The sequence below is a fragment of the Esox lucius genome, chromosome 16 (assembly GCF_011004845.1).
Source record: "Esox lucius isolate fEsoLuc1 chromosome 16, fEsoLuc1.pri, whole genome shotgun sequence".
NCBI classification, from domain to species: domain Eukaryota; kingdom Metazoa; phylum Chordata; class Actinopteri; order Esociformes; family Esocidae; genus Esox; species Esox lucius.
Window position 1 is genome coordinate 25,273,679 of NC_047584.1, and position 27,331 is coordinate 25,301,009.

Genomic DNA, 27,331 nt, shown 5'->3' on the forward strand with positions numbered 1-27,331 from the left:
GGACGGGATTACATTTATACTAAATACAATAGCTGGCTTTGAATAATACAATTATCGTCATCTGATCTAGAAAACGAGCAAGAAACATGCTGAGAAGTTTTCACCATCAAATAATTAACAAACAACTATTAAGTTTTTACATTGGGTTTTGGTATTTTTACACGTTTCATGCTACAAAGTCATCTGTGTGTCTATCTGTGTGGTGGTATACTATATTGAAATACCATTTGTTCTAGTTAAGCTCCCAGTAAATGCTTTAAGAATGTTAGATGAGGTCACAGTGTTTCGTGTCAGAAATGAAAGCTCAGTAATGTAAGGGGTAAAAGGAATTAACTGCCAATCTGAGTCAAGTAAAGGTCACACAAGACTAAATAAAACTTCTAAACAATGCGATCAATATGTATCGACTGGCCTAATGGATTTCTAATGCGTTCTATTTTCAAAGCAACCTGAGTACATCAAACAGAATTGTCAGGTAATACTAGCCCCTAACTTAAACTTCACTGTGTCATATTGGTTTGCCTGTATGAAACTTATTTTTGTATGCACGAAGAATGTTGTGGGAAAATATTATTTTCCTAACAATATTTATTGATATTGATATTGTTTTGGCAAATTTTTTTCATTAAATTGTTTCCTAGGATATCAATCTGAACATGTTTATGTTTGGTCCTACATGTAAAAAAAAAGACTAATTGCTACTGAATGATTTTCTTCAAGAATGATTTTCTTCATAACATTTCCCTTACACAAATGTACTATGGTACTACAACTAAATAAATACCATGGTGCTCTGAAACACTATAACTGTAGGAAAATGTTATGGGGCCAGAATCATGACATTATCTTGTGATATTCCACATTATCAGCTCAGGATTGGCTGACCCACTGTTGTCAACTGCTAGGCGACCTGCCATCTCTATGATGCAGTATAGCATTATTTATGTGCATTGCATCACTATCATGCTTCCAATAAATTGTAACTGATCTTTCATGTAACAACTGTTTAGTGGGTTTGTTTCCCATGGGGCACTGTATGAAAGCTGCACTGGATAAGAGTAACTGCTAAATAACTTAAAAGCGAACATTTTCTTAATTACAACAATCAACACTAATTGGAGGAAAAACTATTACATTGTATTCCCTGGTAGAACATATTAATTAAATGTTAACCATTCCTCAATATTTAAGCAAAACCTGAACAGCATTACCAAGACTCATCCATGACATTTGGGATAGACTGACAGGGCGTAGAATGCTAAAAACTTGTCAAAAACGTAATGCATGGATCATTAGTGTAGTAAAAGGCCTACAACATTCCTTATTACATAGTCCTGCTTAAAATGTAAACATTTGATGGTCTGGTGTCTAATTAAGGTATTCCTTTGATTCACATACAGCTGCAACATTGGAAGCTGCTCACTGTTTCAGGAAAAAAAAGCAAAACATTTCCTACCATCTTTATAAATAAAGCGTAAAAAATATGACAAGATATTTTCAAGGGGCATTATGATTTTTGGTGTATTACTAGCATACATGCTTGCTAAAATGAACAGTAGACATCTGCAGTTAATATTTAAAGTTCATGTTTCAAATAATATTTTTCTACGGAATAGATGATGCAATGACTTGTATTCTCCTTATACTCGCTTTAGACACTCGCAATACTATCCTCCCCATAATAAACCACCACAGAGTAGCTGAAACTATTTCGGTGTCGTTTGGTTAGGGAAGACCACGAGGAGACAAGTGCTATTGTTTAGAAACAGGATTCTACACACGGCCCCTTTACAATAAATGTTAACATATTTGTGACATTTATCCTCCCAAACCTACAACCAGACACAGCTTGAAAACGTTTTTCTTAACAACATGCTTTAAACCCCAAATAAAAAATGACTACATTTTAATGTTACACACAACTTCTCCATAGGTTATGAATAAATACTTTCCAACTTATACAGAAGGAGACTTTTCTTCTGAAATGTCATTACCCGGAAGTAATTCTTTAATCTTTCTGACGTCCACAATTGAGTTATAAAATAAGGAAGGAATTATAAGGAAGGACGGTAAGGACACACGTGAGTTGTCATTGGCTTCCTTGTGTGTTAAGGCATAGCGGTTATCTAAGTATGTTAGTTGAATTCATAAGAATTATTTGCATTCATGTTGATAATATATTGTGGTTGGGCGAAATAAGAATTTCAGCACGAATAATGAGTATTACCTGACAAACTCATGAAGTGATACATCGTAACATGCGTATTAGCTAGTTAAAGTTCGGTGACAGCGGCAGCTACAATAACATATTTGAAATATGTTTTGAGTTAATAACTACCTACCTTACCTAGCTACCTAATATATGACGAATGCCACTTTAACACACATTTGTAAAAGTATCTCAAAAATGAACTTTTATCGTCATAATGCTAATCGCTTTTACCGTTGCATACAGTCTGAAAAATGTCTTCCGTATCTGCTGCCAGCATCGAGTCTGTTGCCAATGAAGGCCAACAGCAGAAGAAACCACTGAAACCATGTTGTGCGTGCCCTGAGACAAAGAAAGTCAGGGATGCTTGGTAGGCTTACAATGTTTTAGATCTTGGGAGTGTGTTTTGCATGTTTATTGAAAGTATATCTGATGACGATAATTTCCTTTTACAGCATCATTGAGAAGGGTGAGGAAAGTTGCACGAATCTTATCGAGGCACATAAGGAATGTATGAGGGCACTCGGATTCAAGATTTAATGCAGCTCTTTGATCTCTGCTTGGTAAGTATTTGTTGTTGCTAGGTGCATGTCTTAGGCCTAGAACAAGACTCACATAATCGGTTCTCCTCAAGTACTTGATGAGAAAATATTGTCAGAGGTGCAGCTGAAAGGAGGACGCAAGGCAGTTGTGATACCAGCCCTACTTCTTACAGTATGCAGTTATGCTTGTCTGAACAGCTACCTTTACGTTCCATCTTTGGGTATTGTATTGAAAAGGTGCCTGCGGTTTCACTCTTGCAGTGACTGTACCGGTTTAATCAGCAGGTATCCTGTTATTGGTAGACTCGAACGGGGGTATGCATCGCAGAGCAAGTGCCCAAGAAAGACATTTGACGCTGAGCTTGTCTGGTTTATTGTAGATCGTAGGGTCCTGTGGTTTTACTTGTCTGCAGCGGTCAGCTGACAAAATTGAATGATTGCAGACCTGTCCTTCGTGTTTTTTTCAGTGTGGGATTCTAGTTCCCTTTTCATCCATTTTCTTTCTCATGTAATTTGAACTGTTGATGTCATTAAAACAAATGTCCTAATATTTAACACATTGAGGTCAGGGCCCCTGGGCATGTCCTGCGTGCTTAGATTGTTTGTTTGGCCAGCTATCTAAAAATCTTGCAGACATCAACATCTCAACTCGGACTTCAAAGTATCAATTAATCCACTTCTTTGATTAATATGATAAGCTGAGCATATATCACAAAATATTCACTGTTCCTATCCATGATTAATAATGTGTGAATGTACTATATGAATAATTACCATTACAGCTATTAAGAAACATTTCTTTCCACTCTGTGGCAAAATGGGGAAATATTGCAGGAAATTATTAGTAACATTTCAAATATTTTCTTACGCCTATGAAAAATTATGATGAATTACCCTTGTTGTGAAATTGCTAAAGGTTCTCTACACTCCATGGTGTCTGATTGCAGAAAAATAATTCAAGAGGGGGATCGACACATTTCCATTCTTTTGCAGTGGGGTGAAAAATATCTTCTGTCCTTGAGCAAGTCAGTTTACCCTAATCCCAGGTGATTAGTGTTCTGTCACCTAGGGCCCCCCAAAGGCTATGGCCTGCCATAGTGACAAGCTTGACCTTCCCTGTCACATTGAATAGAATCCATTTCAGAAAGTCTGAGCACAATATGAATACATTTTTTAATGTTAGTTATCTTTTTTCTCTTGCAGTGTGTTGTTGGCTGGCTGTCTTGAAGGGGATTCTGGATTTTTCTTATTTTTATTTATATCTCAACTCAAGGGGAAGGTCTGATCACTTCAAGGATGATGATAATAATAAAATCATTACTGGTGTTGCACTGAGTAAAATGTGTGTGGGCTTTAAGGAGAATTTAACCTTTTTATTGTTAAATGCTTCCTTACCCTGAAGGTAGTTTATGGGGATAAAAAGTAGTGTTAACCTTTTTCTTGCAGTAGCTAAAGTGTGCTGTTGAAATAAAAAGTGAATCTCTGATTACACCTTTCTGTAGGTCCATAAACACTTGCTGGGTGAGGAACCATCTAACATTAGGTTGGCATTTTTAAGAAACCTTTTCTGATTTTCAATGATATTATTAATATTTTGTTCCTCTGATTGGGATTAAAGTATTCTATGCAGTGAGACTTGAGTGTATGTTTTGTTAATGGCAGAATGGACCACGATGGAATGAATCGTGTAGCTACAAGATTGAAGCCTGTCCTATCAACTATGCACACTTGAATATGCAGAGTACTCTTCCCCTGTCACCACAGAGGTTTTAAACTCTCAGACGCCATATTGCGAAAGCCCCGGGAGACTTTGCGATGCTGAGTTGCTAGACCAGCCAAAGGTTGGCGCATCACAAGACAATAGAAGTAGTGAAACGTTTGTAAACCAGCCCATTTTTTAGGTAGCCGAAAGCATTACTCCAACCACACGCGAGTGACCAATACGTGTGTTTATCCAAATCAACGTTGCAACAAAGCAGGCCAGCAAAAATTTTCTTTTTGTATAGCTAATTTGCAATGACATTGCCTATGACTAGAATTTGGATTGGACTAGCCCTGCCTGGCTGTCTGTATACAAAAGCAGCTTGGCTTCTACCCTGCAAAAATCTTCTTGCTTTGGAAATCCTTTGATATTCTACTTCCTGTTTGAGGCTGCCATGTGACAGCTGCTCTCCCTGGTATGTGCTTTTGCACTTTGGCTTAAAATAACTCCTGGTATAACACTTGACATATCTGAATTCCTACATCAACGGCTGTTTTTACACAGACAGCCCAATTCTGATATTTTACACCATTACTCACAACCAAACTGATCTGATTTGTAAACAGCCTAATTAGTGGTATTAGTGGTTCCAAGACCTAAAACTAGATTATTCCAGAGCTTGTTAATATAAAACATAATGAGCGGTGAGATAGAGGTCATTCGATGGCCTATGCTCTGAATGAACTGCTAAATGAAAATGAGCAGTGCTAATGTCCCAAATTCTGTAAATAGATTGCTGTACTGTGCAAAAGTCTTACCCCCCCTGAGAAAATTGCTTACAGCAATTCAGCTGTACATTGTTTCTTTGTTATATATAATATTAAAATAAATGCATTTAAGAATGAATATAGTAAAAAGTAACAATGCATGAGAAAATGTATATCTTTGTGAGATAGCAAGCAGAAATAAGAAGAAATTTGAACAACATGAAGAAGTGGAACCCAATCGAGTGGAACACCCAATAACTGTATCTGATTAATCTGATTAACTTAAGCCCCAATCTCAACATAATTAAAACTACGTGGGATTACTTGGACCTCAACAAGCACTTAAAGCAGCCAAAGTCTTAAATAAGAGGTACAGGAAATCTTGGGAGAAGCTTGGAAGAATTTACCACAGGACAACTTAATAAAATAGCATGACAGTCTACCAAAACAAATTGCTTAAATTTAGTGTTCTTCCAAGCGGCCGCACAAAATACTGAATTGTTTTTAAACCCAGATCTTTTTCTTAATTTTCATAATATTATTTCTTTGTTTTACTTCAATCGTTTTGGACAAATGAACACTACTCAAATGGCATTAAATACTTTTCTGAGGTGACTTACAACTTTTTGACGTTAACCAGGAATACTCCACTCACAACAAAGCCTGCCACGATATAATTCTACCCAACCCAATTTGTTTATGGACAGTTTATGCTATGTAGCTGTGGTTGTGTCCTGTATACTGTTTTGTATACTACTGTGTATACAGCATCAATAAGAAGAACACAGTAGGTGCTCCATTTTTGGCCCTTTCTTGGCCCAATGCCCAGCCCCCTGTCCCCTTTCTTAGCCCAGCCCCAAGCCCTCTGTCCCCTTTCTTGGCACAGCCCCCTGTCCCCTTTCTTAGCCCAGCCCCCAGCCCTCTGTCCCCTTTCTTGGCCCAGCCCCCTGTCCCCTTTCTTAGCCCAGCCCCCAGCCCTCTGTCCCCTTTCTTGGCCCAGCCCCCTGTCCCCTTTCTTGGCCCAGTGACCAGCCCCCTGTCCCCTTTCTTGGCCCAGTGCCCAGCCCCCTGTCCCCTTTCTTGGCCCAGTGCCCAGCCCCTTGTCCTCTTTCTTGGCCCAGTGCCCAGTCCCCTGTCCCCTTTATTGGCCCAGCCCCCAGCCCTCTGTCCCCTTTCTTGGCCTAGTGCCCAGCCCCCTGTCCCATTTCTTGGCCCAGTGCCCAACTCCCTGTCCCCTTTCTTGGCCCAGCCCCCTGTCCCCTTTCTTGGCCCAGTGCCCAGCCCCCTGTCCCATTTCTTGGCCCAGTGCCCAGCTCCCTGTCCCCTTTCTTGGCCCAGCCCTGTCTCCTTGGCCAGTCCCCAGCCCTCGCCCCCTTTCTTGGCCCAGCCCCCTGTCCCCTGTATGTACTTAACTTGCCAGGGAACCAGCTACACACTGACCTTTCCCACTTGCCTGCTGCTGAAAGTAGATGTGTAGGAGATAAAGATTATTTTGGGGTGTTACATGTCGCCTACACGCATTTTAAGTCAAGTTGTGTGGCGCCTGCGCACATGACTTAACGGGACTTAACAGGAATGTTTTTATGTGATCAAATAAAAATTATATCAGCACCTTTTAAGTGCCACAAACCAAAATAAATCAAACTATTCAAGCTTGAGTCTGTGATATAATGATGATTATGTTGTGGGCAATGCCAGCGGGCACATCGTCGTTGGCAGTAACCCAGAAATGCGTCCTTACCAGCGTGTGAATGCGCTTTTCAGATAACAGCGCAGCACATTTAGTAATATGCTTTTCTAGTTAACAAGTTATTAGTCCAGCTTGGGGGATTTTCTGCTCCCTACAATAGCAGAAGATGTTTCTCCTACATTTCAAGTGTTTCCTGAACATGCAATTTGTAATCAGCAGAATATAGCCCACATTGTCTATGTCTAGTTAGGCCCTATGCTATTAATCATGCATTGTATTTTGTGAACGGATTTCTTGCCTCATACAACACAATTTTTGTATTAGTCCCGTTTTTCTGCTTTAATCACAGATTGTCCTCCCCGATATGGAGTTATGTCGGAAAACAAAACAAACATACCAAACATACCAGCAGTGGGTGTTAGGTAAGGCATGTCCTTGTCTAACACCAGCTTGAATGTCAATATCTCAAGTGGTTTGATCAGAGACACTCACTTTATTCGAACCCCTATCCCAGTGACATGTGCCCTTGTCCTCTGCAAAAAGTGTCCCTGGTGGGGTATTCTATGTCCTGTATGGGGGAGGGGGGTTCATGTTTACGTTTTAATTCATCCTACTTCACTATCGCTGAATCCGTAGAGCCCATCTCATGGCGCAACAGTGGACAAGTGAGATTAGACAGTGGTTCTGGTGAAAACATCAGTTTTGGCCTAGCGGAGAGATGTTATTGGTGTGAATTACCTAGACGCATGACCATGGACACTTTGTCACTTGGTCGTTTCACTCTTCCATTCCCTCCCTCTCATTCGAGCAGTGTTATGTTAAGTAGCTGGTCTGCTTTCTGTCTGTGGCTCTCCTTGGGTTTCAATTCCAAACATGGTTATCCTTTTAGGGTCTCTCTCCCCTCAACCCCCCCCCCCCCTCTCCCCCCACTGTGCCGACTTGTGAGCTCTCCAGAGCGAGCAAATGGGTGAGGGGGAAAAAAGAAAAAAGTCAGGACATAGACACAGTAAAATAAAGGGTGGGAAGAAGGGACGAAAGGTCCGGAGAGAGAGGGAGAGGATCACAATATGAGGAGAAATCCATTCCAATCGTGTTTATAGTGTAATAACCAAAGAGAGACAACAACCTGTCGGCCAGCTGTGTATTACAAGGCAAAAGGGAACACCTTTTTTTAAATTTTATATCTATGTTGTTTTTTTTTACGTTTTAGCTGTGTTGACATTAACTGACTGAACTTCTGAGAAAAAGACCAACTCCCGTGGCAAATTTTCAGTGTCACTGATGAAACAGCAACAACAAATACTTGCTGCCGAGTGGGTGACAAACGTTCTGGAAGCTCTAGACGCTTTTAATTAACAGGACTATTCCAAGTGCAACCGCTTTCATTGGAACCTACTGAACGGCCTGCGTCCAGGATGAGTGCAGACAACTCTACCCTGTTGGATGTGGTTCTCTACCGCCATCTACCATGTGACGGCTGGACCAACAACACGGAGGGGGCCTTCTACCACCTGGGCAACACCTTCCTGTTCCTGGGCTACATGGGGGGAAGCGGTGCTTACGGCTGCCTCTTCATCTTCGCCTTCCTGGCCCCTGCCTTCGTCTGCCTGGCTGTGTGGGGGTGGATGACCGTGTGTGGGCTGGACGTGTTCACCTGGAACCTGCTGCTGCTGGTGGCCTGTGTGCTTCAGATCTGCCACCTTGTGTTCAGGCTGCGGCGGGACGGCCTTGCAAGCCCGGAGCTGTCGACCCTCTACTCAAACGTCTACCTGCCCCTGGATGTGCCCGTTCAGGTGTTCAAGGATATAATGGAGGCCTGCGAGAACAAGGTTCTGCCATTATGTGAGGGGGAGACGTATGCAGTGGAGGGCAAGACGCCCATCGACCAGCTGTCCTTTCTGTTGTCTGGCAGGTGAGTGAGGGGGCGAGTGTAGGATTGCATAGCCTGCCACGGAGAATGCATGATCAATAACGCATTGCTTTATTCATTATTGGTGGCATTCTATTGTAGATGTTAGAGCAGACCTTAGTCTGGGGCAACAGGGTTTCCTGGGGGTTAGATCGTTACCCAGTAACTGATAGGTTGCTGGATTGCATCCCCTGAGCAAGGCAGTTAGCCCTTGTTTCTCCTGGGTCATTGGTGAAAGCGAGAATGTGTTCTGTAACCTGGGCTTACGAAGCAAGAGGTCGCCCGGTTTCGGTCTGTGATTTATTTCTGTCTTGTTACTGGGGCTTTCATCAAGAGTCCTCGGGTTCAATCTTTGACATTTCTTATAGTTGTTATTATTTGCAAACTTGTTTCAAACTTTAAAACGGGTGACTGAATTGCATTGCATCTTCTTCTCTTGAACCATTCAAGCTACAGTGGAAACCAACATTGTTTCACGTGTTTAGGCCATCCCAACTTCAAATTTTAAACTGGCTGTCGACAAATTATTAATTAGCACTAATTAATCGTAACAGTGTCTCTTGAACTGTTCAAACTATAAAGACCAAACCAACTTTGTTTCAAATGTATAGGCTAAAATCTTAAAACCTTATTTAAATTTTTACACAGTTAAGGCAAGCCCCAGAAACCTGACCCATGAAGTTAAAACCTGTAGTTAAAACCTGAAGTAGAGTGTATGTTCCAAGTGAATGTTGTGAGTCCTCACATTTTATCTCTGGAACTAAGACAGTAGTGTAGAATGGGTACCAAAGAAACCCGAGAGAGATGTATACTATTACTTACCAGTGACATAATTAAACACGGAACATCTTCAAGAGGTTGTATGTCCTAAGCAGCTACACCATCGCGCCTCTGCTGTTTAGGTAAGATCGAGTTTGTGATTTTTGGGATTGGGACCGTGTGGTTGAAATATCAGAACCCAGGGGTTGTATGATACCGAGTGCTTGTGTCAGTATCTTAGTGTAGTTGGACCCCTTAGTGACAGGCAGCTAATTACCTTGTATAACCATCTGTGAATGAATGGTAATACAAGACTAGTAGGTAACCAGAGCTAGGTGAAGTAATATTTTTGAGTTGTGGCTAATGTAGCTTATTTGGAAATATTCAATTATTTCTATTCTGCCGGGCAAATTAATTCATGTGCTGAGGAATTCTCAAAATGTGTTTGACCCAAGTTTGGTTTCTGACCAATATGGTGTAAGAGCTTGTCAAGCTGGTCTAAATAATCTGCGGTTTAAGTCCTGTATCCAAATTTTTTTTGGAAAATGTGCTTTGTCCCATCAGACTTTTATGCTTCCAAATGTAATTTATTAGTGGACTTCAGTTACTTTAGAAAGGATTGTTTAAATATTCTCCATGTAATGTTTAATGGGATCTAACATGGCTTCAACAGTATAGAATCTGGACATGTTATGTTATGTAAACACATCATGCATGTGTGCAGACCATTTAGAACTTCTAATAGTCAACTAATATTATCAGCTTTGTTTTAGTCAGAACAGTTTAGTGAAGGTATAGCAAGTGTCCAACCTAACCTGAGCCTGTCCACAGTGGACATAAAGCTAAATAGGGATGGGAACGTGCTGTAAATCTGTGTAAAGAGGACTTTTCTGGCAAAACAGACTCATGTTATTCCTCCAGGTTTTCTTACTTTTAACAGCTTGCAATATGTTCTGCCATATCTTGTAATAACAGTGATGAACGTAACACGTAGCTACAACAGGCATGTCCAGGAGAGTTCAGGAATTAGAACTTGAGTTATTACCCATTACTGGTGGTGACGTTGAATTTATTTCCACTAGTTCCTCTACCAATATTGTCATGACAATTTATGAAAATAAATTATATACATTATTTCATGAATGCTTATTTTGAGGTGGAAAATGCCCTGTAACCTTGCCTAAATGTTCTTAGTTTATGGTTACCCTCCATAACCAGGAATCCTACTACTTCCTTTTATGGATTACCTTTTGGTTTGCCCAGAAAACTAAAAAAGCATAAAGTGTTTTTGACAATATTCCAACACTGTGGAATTTTGAACAGTTGGAGCATTTTCTAAATATAAAATGACTGCCAGGATTAGGAAAATTTAGAGTGGACTAAGCAATTTTCTTGCTTTGCTGAATGTTGTTTAATGATATTCACTGATGTATTCTACCTTGACAGGGTTAATTTGGTATCAGTGAGTATCGTTTAATACTAGTTACTGATGTCTCTAATCTTGACTGTAAGGTGCATATTGATGATCCTGTCTAAGTATTCTGATTCATGAAAGTAGGTTATCCTTCCCATCACTGCTAGCATAAGAATGCAATGGTGAAAATGCCTGTGGCCTCTCTCCATACTTTTCTACATTGAAAATATTTTGAACTGTCTGTTTTTTACTTGACAAACTCATTATTCAACTTCTTATTTGCCACTCATTGTAATACTTGTTAGCTAGATCTTCATTTGGGTCAGAGCTGTCTTCAGGCTGTTTTTCTTTTCACATTGAATCTTCTTTCATATGTCTGTACTCTGCATTATTTACATGCAAACACAAACTGATTGATTACACAACTCCTTGAGGTCATTGCCTTAGGGCATTGTGGCTCTTGGGTTAGGAACATTAAGATAAGACAGACATTTTAACTGGAACAGGGGGTGAGTGGGTCTTGCATAGTGTAGATCACTAGTTCTTATCTGGTGCAACTATCTGGTGCAACAAGTTGAATTCCGTTATTACGGTTTTACTTAAAAAAATTTTTTATATATATATATATATTCCAGTCTGAATTAAAATAATTGATACCTGGTAGAATTGTATGCTTCCTTAGATAGAGACAGTGGAGAGGTTTTGGTGAAAGCAATAAACATGCAGTGGCCCAGATTGCCGTATCATCCCGGACTTTATATGTAGAAATTATCAATAATATAAATGTTTTAATATAATCTCTGATTTTATATTCATATCATTGCAGATTTTCTGGTTTTGGTCAAATGATTGTGCTAACATTTTCTTAGACATTTATAAAGGTGATGATAATGTTTTCTTGGGAAAACCACTGTAGCTTATCATTCTCATCTGCAATTTTTTTTGATTTGTTTATTTCAATATCTGATTTATTCAAACATGGTTTAATCAGTTCATTACAAATGATTATACACAAAAGTAAATACATACATTTTTAAACTAATCTCATCTATTTTTGGATGTATATACTAAAATCTATTTTTAGATGATTCATCTAGTCTCAAATTGCAATCTTTCTTACCTTGGTAGTGATTCTGAATGCTAATTAAGGATAAATTACAGTCTCCGTTGTTGATTATTCCAAAAATGAAATATGTATCACTTGCAAGACAACATAATGTTGCATAATGTTTGGTTTATTATGAAGATTTATTCAAAAGTTGTGCAGTTACCTGTTTTGAAAAAGTGAAAGCAACAGAGAAAACCAGCTAGGTCACTAATCATACCAATTACCTGGACCTGCTTCTATGTTGTTGTTATTTTCAGTGGATCTAATTATTATATGCAAATAATGTACAAAGGAATGTTTGGTTAGATATCGTGACATTTTTATGCCAAGCAATTCCAGTTTCACTTGCTAAACTAATACCATCAACATGAAGTCATACATGAAAGATCACTGTAGGAATGTCTGTGACTGAAAATCCAAGAATAGATGTTTTTTCTCTTGGTCTATGTTTAACCTGATTTTTTAGGTTAAGGGCAGAAATATTTATGTTCACTTGTTACAAGGTTTTGGATCAAGTTTAGTGATCTTTTTATCAGTAATTATTCTGATACAGACTGAACGTAGGGGCTTCAGTACAGTCTCAGCAGCATGCAAGATGGCAATATCGCCAGAGTCTAATACAAGTCCAATTTTGACTGAATTCATTGTGTACAGCTACTTAGCAAAACAAAGGCAGTGTTGTGTTTTCGCAAAACATAGCATCCGGCATTGCAACTCCAGCTTTGACTCATCTGTCCAGAGCATATTGTTTCATTAGTTTTTGTCTGTACCCAGATGTTGTCTGGAAAAGGTCAGTTGTGTCCTGATATTCAGCAGAGGCTTCCTTACTGACCTCCCATTTAGGCCACGTTTGTGACTGTGCAGCTTCTTTCTGACTTCGACATTGATTGTAGTGTGAGAGGCCTTTAGATCCCTTGATTTACCCTGGGTCCTTAGGAAAGGGCATTTCTATTCATTTTTATTGCATTCATGATTTCAAAGTGGGTGTTGAATGCTGTTGCAATTTAGCAAAAATGTCCATGTGTCCAAATACATTAAAAATATACATACATTTCACATAACTGTATATACACTTTGTCAACAACAGATTCCAAAACCGATCCCTATTAGTGTCCTACACGATTGTGACCTCTCTTTGAGATCATTTTTAAACAACTTTAATTATGCTTAATCCTGGGCTCAGTAAATGCTATGATATGGAGAATGACTGACCATATCAAAGCCCTTAGACAGGTGATAAGCATGGCAGCAGTCAGTTTTTGAATCAAAGCAACAACATGTTAGTCCCCGCGGAGCTCAGCAAGTAGAGCATGACATTTCAAACCCCAAGGTTGTTGGTTTGATTCCTGTGGGGAGAAAGTACCAAAGAAACATTAACATTTATGTGCTCACTACTATGCTCCTCTGGATAAAAGTGTCCACCACATGACTAAAATATAATGTGAAACTGTGCTGTGACCCATTCTGAAACTACGTCTTCTTTTTTTCTCCTGTTATTATCACCTATTCTTGCCCATCTCATGTACAGGATTCGCGTGTCCCTGGAAGGACAGTTCCTCCATTACATCTTCCCTCACCAGTTCCTGGACTCTCCTGAGTGGGAGTCTCTCAGACCTAACGAGGAGGGGAATTTTCAGGTACTGGACGGATGCATTTTAATGAGTTATGAACATTTCGACTTCACCTCCACACTCACTTCTGACCTTTTGACCTTCCTGGTCCCAAGGTGACCCTGACGGCTGAGACAGACTGCCAGTACATCTCGTGGCGCAGACGGCGTCTTTATATGATGCTGTCCAAGGAGCGCTACGTCGCTCGCCTTTTCTCCGTCATGCTGGGCAATGACATCGCAGACAAGCTCTACGCGCTAAACGACAAGCTCTTCGCCAAGAGCGGCGTGCGCCTCGATATCCGCCTCCCCAGCCTCTACCATGTCTTAGCCCCGTCCCCCCCAGGCAGTGAGGCTGAGGCTGGCAGTGGTAGTTTCCGGCTCCAGGCAGCAACAGTGGAGCAGCAGGGGGCAGCAGGGGCAGATGTGGACCCACTGCCGGCCTGCCAGAGATCAGACCCACCCACGCCCTTGACCCCCCGGCTGCAGGTCCAAGACAAGGCCCCCATCCCGTCGCCAGCGACCCCGCGCCAACCCCGGGGCCTGCCTTTCCAGCGTCAGCCCTGGCCCTCAGACATGGAAATGCCCTTCGGTGAGGACTCCACCAGCCTTGTCCTGGAAGACTTTGCCGATATGACCGGGTCCTTAATGGATTATGGGAGTGAGAGGGATTATTTGAGGTAGAGTGCAGGGTGCTGGAGCTAACTCACTGGGCCACTACTTACGATACATGTAAGTACACCTCTGTGCAATGACAATGCGGATGGGCAGGTACTGCATGTGTATGTATGTATGTGTATGTGTGTCCACACACACTAACTCAGCTCTAAACTCTGCTAGGGCATGTGGTGCTTTGCTAGTATTTGAATGTTCTGGTTAGTTTTCTCATGAGCAATGGGTGTACATTTACACTTAGTAAAATGTTTATTTTAATGAGTCTGAGAGGAAGATGATTTGATTGATCAGAGTTGGCGGGTACCCACACAACACCCAAAGGTCTGTCTGTTTCTGGGGATTCGTGGTCTAAAGTTTACGTCTGCATCATCTCGATGGAGATGGAAGTGCAACTGGAATTTCCAGGTGAAAAAATAGGAGAGCAGTCAGCTCTTGTGCCTTCAGCAGGTATTCAGCGCCCTTCATCTTTCTAAAATCTATTTCGTCGGATTAACATGGATTTAATGGTGCTTTTTGTCATCTGCTGACACAAACGTAACATCAAAGTGGAGTCAATTATTTTATGAAAAACGTTTGGCACACATGTCTTGATTGTATAATTATTCAACCCTATGGGTAAAGAAAAACCAGAATTATTGGCCCCCTTTATGAAAATGACCTAAAATGTATATATATGAAGAACCACACATGAAACGAATAATATTTTGGGCTTAAACAAATGGGTAAGCCTGATGCTTTTTATTTTCAAAGCGATTTTTGGAACAAAATAAAGTTAGTAACAAATAACTTTTGTGAAAATGCAGATTCCAAAAATATTGGCACCCCAATTGTCAGTGTTTGGTTTCCCCAGGCGAGAATGACAACGCTCAGCCTCTTTCTGTAGTGTTTAACAAGGTTGGAGAACAGTTGTGGAGGGATCTTGGACCACTCTTCCATGCAGAACATCTCCAATTCACTGAGATTCTTTGGTTTTCTCTTGTGAACTGCCCTCTTCAATTGAGACCACAGATTTTCAACTGGGTTCAAGTAGGGAGACTGAGAGGGCCATTGCAAAACCTTGATTTTGTGTTGCCGCAACCATTTCTGTGTCGATTTTGATTTGTGCTTCATTGCCTTGTTGGAAGACCAAACCGCGGCCCAGTTTCAGCCTTCTGGGAAAGTCAACTGGATTTTGGGCTAAAATGATCTGGTACTGAATGGAATTAAATATGCCACTGATCTTAACAAGAGACCCTGGACCTCTGGCAGCAAAACAGCCCCAAAGCATCAAAGAGCCACAACCATATTTTACTGTGTATGAGGTGCCGTTCTTTGTATGCAGTCACCTTTTGTTCCCTAACATGATGATGGTGTGAGCGGCCAAAAAGCTACATTTTGGTCTCATCTGACCACAACACACAATTCCAGTGTTGCTCCAATGTTGCTCGGCAAAGTTCAGATCTTGCTATTTGTGTCCTGGTCTCAGGAAGGGCTTCTTTCGTGCATCTCTTCCAAAAAGCTTGTATTAATAATATGTATTATCCAGCTTGTAATTTTTATGAAGGGTGCCAATACTGTTGACTGTATTTGCTATGACAGTTTACCCACCTTTTGTTGGGGGGGGGGGGGGGAGGGAGGAGCACTGAAAGTAAATTCAACAGAGATTAACAGAGTTTAATCACCTCTACACCAATTCAATCAGTTAATGCCATTGGAGCCCAAAGGTACCATGGTATTGCATTCTTTGGACCGTAGTTTAATGCAGATCCTTCCATGGAAAGGTACAATGTTTTTTGCTTGAAGTATGATTACATTGCCATGCACTTAATACCATGCTATTGCATCACAGGGCTGGCAGGTAGCCTAGAGGTTAAGAGCATTAACCTAAAGGTTGCTGGACTGAATCCCTGAGCTAATCATGTGAAAAATTACAGGAATATGTTCTGGTATTTGCACCGGAACCATGGTTGCTTCCGGAAATCTTCTTAAGCGTCAGACAAATTATTGTTAAAAAGTTTCATAAACTGTACCCTTACACAAATCACCACAAACAACACAAAAATACCATGGTAGCTAATTTCATGTTATTTGTCTTGTTTACTAATATAGCAAGAAAATATCATGGCATTTGCAACCATTACTGAGGCACCTTCATACCACGGCATTTTTCAAAACACCATGAAAGTGCCATGGTCTTTTTCACTATTGTCAAATTTTTGTTAGGGTAAAGTTTATGAAACAGTTTATGAAACCATTTACCTAAGAGTAACCCTGGTGGCTTGTGTCAGTTCAGACAGATGGATTAACCGTCTGCACACGATGTTGGAGGTCTGTAGTTTGGAACAGGATGTGTAGGCAGCAGGGCGGGGTTGGGAGGCTGCTGGTCAGCTGGGTGTTATTGCCTGACATGGACAAGGATTAGAGCATGCTGGAAAGTTTGGGGATATCCTGGCAGTCAGAGGTCCAGTGCCATGCCATTAATCCACGTGTCTAGCCACGACCCCCCCGCACCCCCTCCCTTCCCAAAATCCTCAGATCATGTTTCGTTAGGAAGGGAGGGAGTGGGTTGGATTCCAGGACAGCTGCATGGTGAAGGGCTCTGGTTCAGCTGTCATTGTAATGGCTGCTGACCTTCAGGCACAGGCTACTCTGTAGCAGCTACAGTGTTGTGGGTTAGCCAGTGGCTGAGGCTAGCGTGGAAGTTACTGTAGCTGCTACAGTGTTGTGGGTTAGCCAGTGGTTGAGGATAGTGTGGAAGTTACTGTAGCTGATACAGTGTTGTAGGTAAGCCAGTGGCTGAGGCTAGTGTGGAAGTTACTGTAGCACCTACAGTGTTGTAGTTTAGCCAGTGGCTGACGCTAGTGTGGAAATTACAGTAGTTGCTACAGTGTTGTAGTTTAGCCAGAGTCTAAGGCTAGCGTGGAAGTTAGGAGGTTGGAAAGGGTGAAGGTTGAGAACGTTCTGTGTCCTGTTGAGAGAGGAGCGAGGGTTGTGACTCACATGTTACTGTCGATGTCACGTCAAAGGTCAGTGTTCTCTTTCACTCTTAACCCCGACCAGTTGGCCCACGCCACTGTAAGTCCCGGTAATGTGAGATGAAGTTGCCACAAACACACTATTCTGTAAGAGCAGGTGTGTACATAGCATGGACAATGAACTACAGTTGTACTTGGACACAGTGTTTCTTGACAGTTCATAACAGAAGCTGTCAGTGACTGTGTTTTCTGCTGTTTCCACAGGAGAGGAGACCATCAGGACCCTACCAATGCGATACCAGAGAGGGAGAGCTCCGCTGGCGCCCACGGAAACCCCCAAACTGTAATGGTTTCACCCGGAGAGCAAACAGTTCCGGGTTGACCTTATTACAGTAATGATGTGCATATTAGAATAATTAGAAAATGTTTACCATCTCAGGAACCACAATAACATGTGAATGTCATACTCCTGAGTGGACCAGTGCAGCTGCAGGAAAGATCACCTGGGATGTAACAGTGGTTTCCCCTGGGGGACAACGGACCTGCCAAACACCTTAACGTACCTCGTCTTCTTCTATGTCCTATGTGCATGATCATACAGGAAAGACCCTCGACACGGATCAGACTTGTGTTATGAAGCCGAGTGTATTACTTAGGATCACATATATGGCAGTGTAGCGTATTTATTGTGTGACTCACTCAGCCGTCACTCATCTGGAGGGGCAGCCGTTTGACACAGAGGTTGTGTCAGGTAGGTTTATTGTATTATGATTCCACATCAAACTAATCTTGTGTCTTTCTTCTTGGGTTGGCTACCTATTGATAAGTTTGTGTTTGTGAAGACCTATGAGAAGATGGTGTCAATGCGGACATGCTAGAAAGGGCTTGCTCTTAATAGGCCTAGAGTAATTCCAGATTGGCAGACATACACTGATGCATTATGTGCTTGTGAACGTGAGCTTTCTCACACACTGCACATTTATTTAATCAGAAAACATAGGAGTGTTTTGTTTTTGTTGTTTTCCAAACAAATATGGGACTGCATATACACAGGATGTGATCAATTGTTTTTCATGGGGCCAATGATTCTCCATTAAAGCTCTTGGTGGAAATACATTGACTGTCATCTTTTTACTCATTCTTCTGTCCGTCATCATGCTAAACATAAGGAAGCACTCAAACTCTCAACGTTCTTAATAGTTCTTAATTACAGTAAAGAGGTACAGTAAAGAGAACGCACACACATTCCAGTTAACTTTTATTTTTTGGCGTCAACAGTGCCTGTGAATAAAGTAACATTTAGCTTAATTGGAATGGTTATACACAGCATTACTAATGCTGTTAGAAAACTCAAAATAACAATAGTGTGGTCTGGCTGTAGGCTGTCCGTCACTAACAAATTATAGTCTTCACATGTATGTCCCCAACAGGAGCTGTTGGTTGGTCCCCATGTTATATCCTAGACCTGATGATAACTGAAAGGCCAGAATAGGCTTGGTTTTTACTACTAACACCTTTCAAAGCATTTCCCATGATGCCTAAACAAAGACGAAAGTAGTCAAGTGGAGGCTATTCAGACTACTGGAATGTTGACCGGGAAAAGGAAGCAGATGTTTGTTCACAGACTGTTTATTGCATGAGGGTTTTCAGGAATCCCCACACAGATGCACAAAATCATGGTTCCACGGAGATCCTCGTCTTACGTCTATGTTGTTCACACACAAGGGCACCACCTCCCTGAAAGAGAAAGAAAAGGTGCAGCCAAGGTACAGTCAGCACATGCCCAGCCCTTGCTGGTGTGGTGTGTGTGTGTGTGTGCTAGTGTGTTTTTGTGAATGTACTTATGGCAACGTGATAAAGGGACACGTACCTGACAGAGGGAAACTCCGATATGCAGACAGAGACAAAATGAATGTCTCCCTGTCTGTAGAAGCGTGCTCCAGTGTTCTTCACCTGGATGGAGTCTATCTCACATAACGGCACTGGATGGGCCATCACTTTCCTGTAATCGTTCTTGTCCGTCTGGCTGCAACACACACACCCACACACAGTACGCCTGTTACTGAGAATATAATCCATGTTTACTTATTACACTGTCAACAGCTGTGAATCAGGCTGTGTATATTTATGTCACTAAGTTTGGTGCATAGAGATGGATAGACAACCCAAATTGGATGACATTCGTTTTTGCATACACATTGCCATTGAGGGCTTCTAGATGAGACTCCCAGGGTTTCTTAAAGAAACATCAAAAGAGCCATGTCAACCAATTCAGTGAATAAATAAAATGTGGATTGGCAACAACCCAACGGATTCATTAGAGTTGAAGATCGCTGCAGACCTTCCTCCTAGGCTTCCGTATCAAGCCACTCTGCATTTCCTTTGACGCTTCCAACCCGGAAGTCACATGGACCAGTTTGCATCGCCCATGAAGCTTTCCTGCCGCTTGTTAGCTAGCATGCTTGTTAGCTAGCATGCTTGTTAGCTAGCATGCTTGTTAGCTAGCATGCTTTAAGCAGCCTGAACCCTGCGGCGTCGGTTGAGTTTCACGCTACGACTGCAAAGTAAAACCAAGCATGGATTCCATGTCGTGTGTCCTCTCATGTGGGGTCTGTGTTTCGACCCCTGATTTCCAGCCGGGCGTCCTCACAACTGGGGGTCATGACGCTCCCCGGGAGGGAAGCTGAATGGAGCATTTACATGACATGGACTGGGCTGGGTGGCATCAAGTGGGTGCTACACTTTCCCAGCTAAGCGACGCCGACCATGCCACCTCATCCCAGTGCCATGATGTAAACCATACTGTCTACTGCACACATCGTGAAGTAGACTTTCCTTCCTACACGTGAATTAAGAAAAAATATGTGTTTCTTTAGGCTAAGACCAATAGAGGCAGCGTCTGCCCAGATGTTTGAGTTAGTGGTTGTACCTACAGCCCTGAGTTTCTGCTGCCGTTTCGGGAAGTCCTCTCGTCTCAGCGTCACCTGCACCTCAGCACTCTTGTCCAGGATGGACACATTCAGGTGGACCAGGATGAGGATGGGCTGGAGAGAGAGAGGGGACAGGGTGAGAGAAACAGAGCAGAGGGGAGGGTAGATGGGGAGGACACATAACTCGATCATTACCTTGGGGGTATTCATGTATTTTGACATTCAAGTGTCAGGTAAAGGTTTTGGGGGATTGTTTAACTACTGAGCATCCACCAATCGTTTGACGGACCGCCAGCCCTGTGGTCATACATCGGTACATTATGCCTACACTCACCGCAGAAAGTGGTGTTGAGGTTGTCAGGAGAAAAAAACTTCTCTTGTCGGGGAAGAGGATTGACTGTTATGCCGCTGTTCTGTATTAAACTAAACCAAACCATGTACAAAGACAACAGCGTGAGTGAGATGTAAAGTAATCCTTCTGCATGTACAACAGATGAAAGGCTTTTAGAGGACATTTGCCGTTTTATCTGTTTCTACCAAACTGTCACATCTGGTCCGGCATATCCCAATCAAGTTTTACTCTTATGAGTCAAAACCTCAATAAAGTCAAAATGGAATATGTGCTGGGAACTTCCGGCTATATTTGAATAGGGTTTCTAAATATTTTGAAGTTATTCCAATATTTACACAGCTGACTAATAGGTGCATTAGTTGGCTGTGTAACAATTTTATAATATTTACAGTTGTATGAGCAATGTACCAATGTACAAAATAGTGGGTATAATATTTTGGGGAAATCCTGTCATGTTGAAAAAGCCCTTACCTATTTTTGGACATGTGCCTTTGAAGACACCCTGGCAATCTAAACAGTGACCCTCGAGGAAGTCCTCATAGCTGGAACAAGAGATGCCCGTCAGTGGGCAGGTGCCGTTCAATGCACTTATGTAGACATGGAGCGCCCTCATGTGGTCACAGATCACATAGCCGTACACTGGAAAGTAAACAAGAACTGACAACATACGAAGATTCTCAGGTAGCCAGCCCAACAGCCAACTGTTAGTTTTGTTGAGGAAATTACTACAGAATTAGATTAATCCAGATAACAAGAAGTTACATTTATTCAGTTCATAAGCAATGCAGGGAAGTTAGTAACACAACAGTGTGGATTGCCAAGTTATCCAGAGTTGTATGTAAACTTGAATCTTGTAAGACAAGGTAAGAGATGCACCCGGGAGGGAACAACATCTGCTTCAATATAATAGCTTGATCCCTGGTAAAGCATCACACCAACTTGTTCATCAGTAGGATTTCGGGCAGTAGTTTGATCCTTAATAGGATTGTGACTGAATTCTCTCCCCCTCCACATTCCTAGGTTATAACCCAGTTGGTCATGGCTGATACATTCCTAGGTAATAACCCAGTTGGTCATGGCTGATACATTCCTAGGTAATAACCCAGTTGGTCATGGCTGATACATTCCTAGGTAATTACCCAGTTGGTCATGGCAGACACACTCCTTGGTAATAACCCAGTTGGTCATGGCTGATACCCTCCTATGGGTAATAACACAGTTGGTCATGGCTGATACATCCTAGGTAATAACCCAGTTGCCATGACTGATACATTGCTAGGTAATAACCAGTTGGTCATGACTGATTCCTGGGATAAAAACAGAGTACTTTCTACTACCCGCTCCTAAATAGTGAAAGTTAAGACTGCTAAACAATTGGTGAGAAATATGCTCACTCCGCAGTTTAGGCTGGGGATATTGAGTGAAGACAGTTGTTATAGTTTCTACCAACATTTCCTCTAAGTGGACATTATGAAATCCCACTCTTTACCTTCTTTTCAACAAGGAAGAGATAATTGTTGAGGTCTAGTGCTGACAGGGACTTGGGTTAAACCGTTTGGACGGGAAGAACGGCCCACTTCACTTGACGCAAACCTGGCAGCGCGCACAACCGGGCTGGTCCATCCCACCGTTGAGGAAAAAGTCAACATGACCAACTGGGATGGAAATCCCAAAATCTGAGCGGGAAAGGTCAAAAAGGAAAAGTCAAAAAGGAAAGGTCAATGAGGGCACACAGGAAAGAGTGCATTTAGTCATCCGTCAAAGTTACCAGCGCGGCAAATTAGAAAGATTGAGAAAATAAAAGTCTTTGTTAGACTTTATTTTGAGAGTCCCAAATTCCCTCTCTAAATGTTCTACAGATAGTAATACTCATCTGTTGATAAACAACTGCTTGCTAAGTTTAGGGTTAGTTTTAGAAGAAGGTTCAGGGTAAGGGTTCGTAGATAGTTAACATTTGGCTGATAGTCGGTAGATAACTCGTAGGGCATTAACAGGCACAATTTCGGCACTCTCAAAACAAAGCTGTTAGCGAAATCCCTTTTGCAATGGCTGCAATTCGTGTTTATGGTCTCACAGTCAGAGTCAGTGTGGATGGCCTCAACGAACAACGCATCGGAAGGGTCAAGACGGTCATACGTGTCGGCTCCTTTAAACATGGGTCCAGCTGGGTCCAAACCTAAGGAGAGACAGGAGAGGGGGAGACAGAGCGTGTCTAAGGCATTGGTGGCAGTGCCGACACTAATAATGCCAGAGCCTCTGGGACCCACAGGGATCGAAGGGCCTCGGGCGCAGACAAAAACACTATAGATAATGTACTGATAGACAATCAAATGCATTGTTGTGTGTCCTGGGAAGGGCAACGGCCGCTTTGTGCACACATTCAGAGGGGTGCCTTTCAATGTCTGCACTTGTTGTTTTCCCGGGATACGCTCTTTCTTTGAAAGCCTCATCGGCAGGGATGAGATTACTTGGTGCAACATTCTGGTTCTCCAGAAATCCTGCACGGATGATTCTAGATCTGCCTATTATTTCCGCCTGATTTTGGGGAATTCTCCTACCTGGACTCTGGGAAAACCTGGGAATTTAAGGAAAAGATTCGGAATATAGCAAACCTTAACGAGGCACGGCCTGTGAGTGATGGCCCTGTTTGCAATGACCAGCTGTTGTCTGGCCCTACAGGTTACAGCCTAGTTCCGCTGACAGTGGGGCCCAGTGGACTGGGTAAGGGGCACATGCTCACCTGTGATTCTTCCTATTTGGCCCTTGAACAGAGTCCCCACAAACCCAGACACGTGTGCCCCAAGGCTGACCCCAATGAAGTGAAAGGACTCCAGTTTGCATCCATGGTTCTGTGGGACAGACGTCAGATCTTCTCCATTTGCGTTGCTTGTAATTGGATGTGCAGTGCAGATTTAAGATTCATCATCATGTAAACTTGAACGAGCGAGGAGGCGACCGACCTGCAGCCTGTTGATCAGTACGGAGATTTGGATGGCCACCTCCTTGTAATTCTCCACCACCAGGTTGTGAGGCGAAGGAGCCCCATAGACCCAGTCCACCACCACCACATTGGCATCCTGAGCTTGTAGCAGAGCCCGCGCCAGCTCCCTCACCCAGGACGGCTTACTCCCTAGAGCCCTGAAGACCGAGCAAGAAGGACGAGAGGAAGACGGCGGATGAGGTTTAGAGCTACGTAGACCCCATTGTGAATAGTCTTCACCATGCCAGTTTATTCACCCTCACCTGTATCCATGGACAATGATCTTGGTGGGTAGGGAGGAGTTGAAGTCCGTGTTTCTGTTCAGGGACTCCTGACTGAAAAGGCTGGCGCAGTCTGTGTCTTTGCGTGTGAACAGCAGATACTGCACCTGTAGCTTAGAGCCCTGCTGACGATACTCCAGCCAGGTCTTGTTGTTGAAGTCGGCACATTCGGATCCATACGCCTCATCCTTCCCTGACAGTGGAAATGAGAGGACACATTTTCAAGAAGAAATCTGACATCAAACACAACAACAATATACCAACAGAGACAGATGCAGTCTTTCCACAAAAAAATTACTAACTACGATATTTAAACAGTATGTTCGTGTACATGTATAGCTCGTAAATGAATAGTGTATTAATTTCATTTCATTGATTTCGTAGAGGGGAGTGGTTACTTACCCTGTGCAGATGTTATATACAAGGCTAGAATACTGAGAAAAGTTTGTGCTGTTTTCATTTTCCAGCCAGTTGTCTTGAAAAAAACTGTCCAGAAATGGTAACTTGGTCCGTGGCTTTGCCGCTTGGGTTGTTGAACTGTGTTTCAGATCCTGAGTTTGAACAACCTTGTTTGCCTCCCACTAATTATGCAATGTCTTGTAGTTCACTTTTGCTTTAGAAATGCCATTTAATCTCCTGCTGATGAGCAGCAACCAAACGCAAGAAAATATGTTATTTTGCAATGTCTGGCAAGGAAATAGTTACAACATCTGATTATAGTGCTCAAAGGGGTTGTGGTAAGTTCCGCCCCTGTTCTGACCTAAAACTGAGCTGGCAAAGTAAACTAAGCCGGAGAAAACGACGACATTCTTGCCTCAGTTGTTGGTCTGCGTGTTGTTTATGACCCTGTGTTTATCTGTATGGGGGTTGCCATTGTCTGAGTGACGACATCACTGTTGATCAATAGAGGTTTGTTTTAATGCCGGCTCTCTGCCGATGGGGATGTGTCACTGTCACCGGGCTCAAGCAATAGATTCTCACTTCTGCCCTTATACCAGTGAATGTTAATGAGAAGACTGAAATCTGACCGACGGAGCTCAACTTCTGTTTTGGAAAACAGTCCTCTTCTGTGGAGATTTAGGTCAAGGACGTGTAGGCCTATTGAGTTTAAGATTTAGAGAGTTTAAGATTTAGCAGAGGGTCTGCTTTTCACGCACTTCTCATAGGAAATGTACCGGGCAGAGTGGTCATCAGTGAGAACAAACAGGAAAAGGAATCATACTTAAGGATGTTTTCACAAAACTTTAATACACACTTTGACATACCACACTAATGAGGATAATACGCTGGAGACTGGAGATGATGGAGAGCAATAGGTTCAGCCTATTACTTAGCCTTCATCTGCTCTCTCTCCCTCGGCAACTGGGAAGCCACCCAATCCATGGTGCGCTCGCGTGCCTCCTCCCAGCTGTGCCGGGGACATACCCCATGTCCCTCCTGCGCACTCGGTAGGAGAAGGTGAAGGGCGTGTTCAGCATCGTGAGAAGCTGCCGGTTCATGGCAGGGTGAACTGCCGGAAGGGTCGGGAGCAGCGTCTGCAGCAGCTCCATGAGGAAACAGAGGAGATAGAGGAGCGGAATGGGCACCACGGGCTTCTCCTGGATGCTGAAGCCCAGCGGAGACAAAACCGCGTGGTTGAAGTCAGAGTAGCTGACGGGGGGTGTGTCGTCGGAGATGTAGTAGAAGTTCCCCCCGACGGTGGCTCTGCGCTGGGGTCTTTCAGGGCGCGGGCAGCCAGCAGGTGGGCCAGGGCCACGTTTCCCACGTACACAGGGTTCACCCGGGCCTCGCGGCGCGAGGTCCTGTGCAGCACGTTCCCGTTCCGAATGCCGTCGCTCATGTGGCCCAGTAGGAAACGGCAGCCCTCTCCGTAGATGTACATGGGCCTGAGGGCGCACGTGGCCAATCGGCCCCCATTCAGGAGCACCTCCTCCTGGGCTTGCAGGGCGATCTGCTCGGCCTCCGTCTTGGTCCTGCTGTAGGGCAACTTTAGGGTGCACGTGTAGGGGGTGCTCTCATCGCCGTTGACGACCGGATCCCCGTTGGGGTTGGGGCCGGCCACCTCAATGCTGCTGGTGTAAACAAATGACCCCACGCTCTCCTGTATGCATGTCTCCAGAAGGAGCTGGGTTCCTGAGGAACATGTCAGATTCATTAGTACACCAACGGGGCCTGGGGTCAATCCCAACTCAGAGCTTTGGCAAAAACCTGATCCTACCTTTGACGTTGACCCCATGGAGCTCACTGTAGTCCACCTTTCCGGTAACGTCGATGAGAGAGGCGGTGTGGAAGACCAACGACGCTCCCTGACAGGCCTGTCTCAGCAGCTCCCTGTCCCTTATGTCACCCTCAAACACACTCAGCACCGTGTCGCCTCTGACCTCTGACAACCAACCCACGAGAAAAAGAGAAGAGACAAGCCAAAGAAAACAAGGTTTAAAAGGTCCACATCTCCACCAGTTCAAGTAGACATGGAAACATGAACTACAGATTTACCTTCCAGAGACTGTACGACCTGTGGTCGAACATGTTTGTCCAGGAGACGGATTTCTTTGAACTTCTCTTCCTCCAGTAACAGACGGACCAGCCTCTCCCCCAGGAACCCGCAAGCTCCAGTCACCATGCACACGTCGCCTTGCAGTGACATGGCCCAGTCCCGGAATATTCTACCCCTCTCAGAGAGCCCCCTTTTTTTAGCTAGCTTCAAAGGAGCAGTGCTCTGGAATTTTTAGCCTGTCTGGACACGTCCCTCGCTATGCTGAGCAATCAAAACACTGACCGCTCTCTGCAAACGACTTGTTACAAGCCTGAGGTTATGTGCCGAAAATAACTCTCTCGCTCTGGCGTATAGGCAGGCACAAGCAAGGGACGGAGGTTGGGCAGGGATGTTTTATTCCCCAGTATCTCCCAAGGACGACTGCCAAGGCTACTGGCCCCAGACCAGCCAAGGAAAACAATCTGTGAGGATTTGAAAGTCAAGGTGAAGCCTGTCGGGGAACCAACATAGAGTCAATAAATATGCAGTAGATTTAGTGGCTGTGGCTGGTTTATTTTGACAGGCTTGGCCACAGATTATCTACATGTTTGCTCCCAATGTGAATAACTCTGTGTGGTAGAACACGTCAGCAGGGGCCGAGTGAACGGGTCTAACTGTCATTAAGTACCAATCTGAAATGTCATCTTGGACCTAAATGTTTATACTAAACTCGTTCAATAAAAATGTTTTAATAAAAAGATGAGATTTTCCTGTTTTCATAACCTGTGCAAAGTACATCGCCTTTAGAAGGTATTCAGAGCCCTTAACTTCCTCAACATTGTGTTGTGTTACAGACGTAATTAATAATCAATGTTGCCACCTCGCTACACACATTGCCCCAGATGGACAAAGCAAAAAAATATTTTTAGAAATGTATTGGAAAAAAGTAATACCTCTATGTTTTGTGCTCTGTT

The 27,331-nt window shown here is 43.0% G+C and overlaps 4 protein-coding genes across 7 annotated transcripts; 2 read left to right on the forward strand and 2 right to left on the reverse strand.

Moving 5' to 3' along the window:
* The first annotated feature begins 2,006 nt into the window (after positions 1 to 2,006).
* On the forward strand, positions 2,007 to 4,386 carry LOC105016429 (cytochrome c oxidase copper chaperone). Of its 3 annotated transcripts, none has more exons than XM_010880258.3 (4): positions 2,007 to 2,081; positions 2,456 to 2,579; positions 2,665 to 2,772; positions 3,955 to 4,386. In XM_010880258.3, exons 2-3 carry the CDS (start codon positions 2,464 to 2,466, stop codon positions 2,747 to 2,749), a joined length of 201 nt encoding a protein of 66 aa, XP_010878560.1. In that variant the 5' UTR covers positions 2,007 to 2,081; positions 2,456 to 2,463; the 3' UTR covers positions 2,750 to 2,772; positions 3,955 to 4,386. The 3 variants fall into 3 exon arrangements, 1 of the variants encoding a protein (XP_010878560.1); XR_004576904.1 differs by having other exon boundaries at positions 2,030 to 2,069; XR_004576903.1 differs by having other exon boundaries at positions 2,059 to 2,130.
* Positions 4,387 to 7,889: 3,503 nt separating this feature from the next.
* On the forward strand, positions 7,890 to 18,454 carry popdc2 (popeye domain containing 2). Of its 2 annotated transcripts, none has more exons than XM_010880265.5 (4): positions 7,890 to 8,822; positions 13,629 to 13,737; positions 13,827 to 14,301; positions 17,603 to 18,454. In XM_010880265.5, the coding sequence occupies exons 1-4, from the start codon at positions 8,326 to 8,328 to the stop codon at positions 17,683 to 17,685; spliced, it is 1,164 nt and encodes a 387-aa protein (XP_010878567.2). In that variant the 5' UTR covers positions 7,890 to 8,325; the 3' UTR covers positions 17,686 to 18,454. The 2 variants fall into 2 exon arrangements, with proteins under 2 accessions (XP_010878567.2, XP_010878566.2); XM_010880264.5 differs by having other exon boundaries at positions 7,893 to 8,822; positions 13,827 to 14,441; positions 17,603 to 17,687.
* A 125-nt stretch (positions 18,455 to 18,579) lies between these two features.
* On the reverse strand, positions 18,580 to 25,005 carry pla1a (phospholipase A1 member A). The gene is made up of 11 exons (XM_034286985.1): positions 24,284 to 25,005; positions 23,864 to 24,074; positions 23,581 to 23,758; positions 23,361 to 23,469; positions 22,695 to 22,796; positions 22,214 to 22,296; positions 21,092 to 21,296; positions 20,586 to 20,692; positions 20,272 to 20,382; positions 19,209 to 19,360; positions 18,580 to 19,075 (listed from the first exon to the last, which is right to left on the reverse strand). Exons 1-11 carry the CDS (start codon positions 24,339 to 24,341, stop codon positions 18,985 to 18,987), a joined length of 1,407 nt encoding a protein of 468 aa, XP_034142876.1. The 5' UTR covers positions 24,342 to 25,005; the 3' UTR covers positions 18,580 to 18,984.
* A 103-nt stretch (positions 25,006 to 25,108) lies between these two features.
* On the reverse strand, positions 25,109 to 26,638 carry hsd3b1 (hydroxy-delta-5-steroid dehydrogenase, 3 beta- and steroid delta-isomerase 1). The gene is given in 5 exon segments (XM_010880261.5): positions 25,109 to 25,302; positions 25,305 to 25,580; positions 25,583 to 26,014; positions 26,100 to 26,264; positions 26,378 to 26,638. Coding segments are annotated over 5 exon segments (1,119 nt in total). The 5' UTR covers positions 26,529 to 26,638; the 3' UTR covers positions 25,109 to 25,207.
* Positions 26,639 to 27,331: the final 693 nt, after the last annotated feature.

What these genes read in the sequence shown, in the direction of transcription:
- LOC105016429 (XM_010880258.3), top strand. Translation starts at nt 2,464, where the DNA reads ATGTCTTCCGTATCTGCTGCCAGCATCGAGTCTGTTGCCAATGAAGGC. An exon ending in AAGAAAGTCAGGGATGCTTG is followed by an intron (nt 2,580 to 2,664) that starts GTAGGCTTACAA and finishes TTCCTTTTACAG; the next exon opens with CATCATTGAGAAGGGTGAGG.
- popdc2 (XM_010880264.5), top strand. Translation starts at nt 8,326, where the DNA reads ATGAGTGCAGACAACTCTACCCTGTTGGATGTGGTTCTCTACCGCCAT. An exon ending in TCCTTTCTGTTGTCTGGCAG is followed by an intron (nt 8,823 to 13,628) that starts GTGAGTGAGGGG and finishes TCTCATGTACAG; the next exon opens with GATTCGCGTGTCCCTGGAAG. An exon ending in ACGAGGAGGGGAATTTTCAG is followed by an intron (nt 13,738 to 13,826) that starts GTACTGGACGGA and finishes CCTGGTCCCAAG; the next exon opens with GTGACCCTGACGGCTGAGAC.
- pla1a (XM_034286985.1), bottom strand. Translation starts at nt 24,341, where the DNA reads ATGAAAACAGCACAAACTTTTCTCAGTATTCTAGCCTTGTATATAACA. An exon ending in CCAAATAGGAAGAATCACAG is followed by an intron (nt 22,797 to 23,360) that starts GTGAGCATGTGC and finishes GTCTCTCCTTAG; the next exon opens with GTTTGGACCCAGCTGGACCC. An exon ending in CCGGTTGTGCGCGCTGCCAG is followed by an intron (nt 21,297 to 22,213) that starts GTTTGCGTCAAG and finishes TGGCTACCTGAG; the next exon opens with AATCTTCGTATGTTGTCAGT.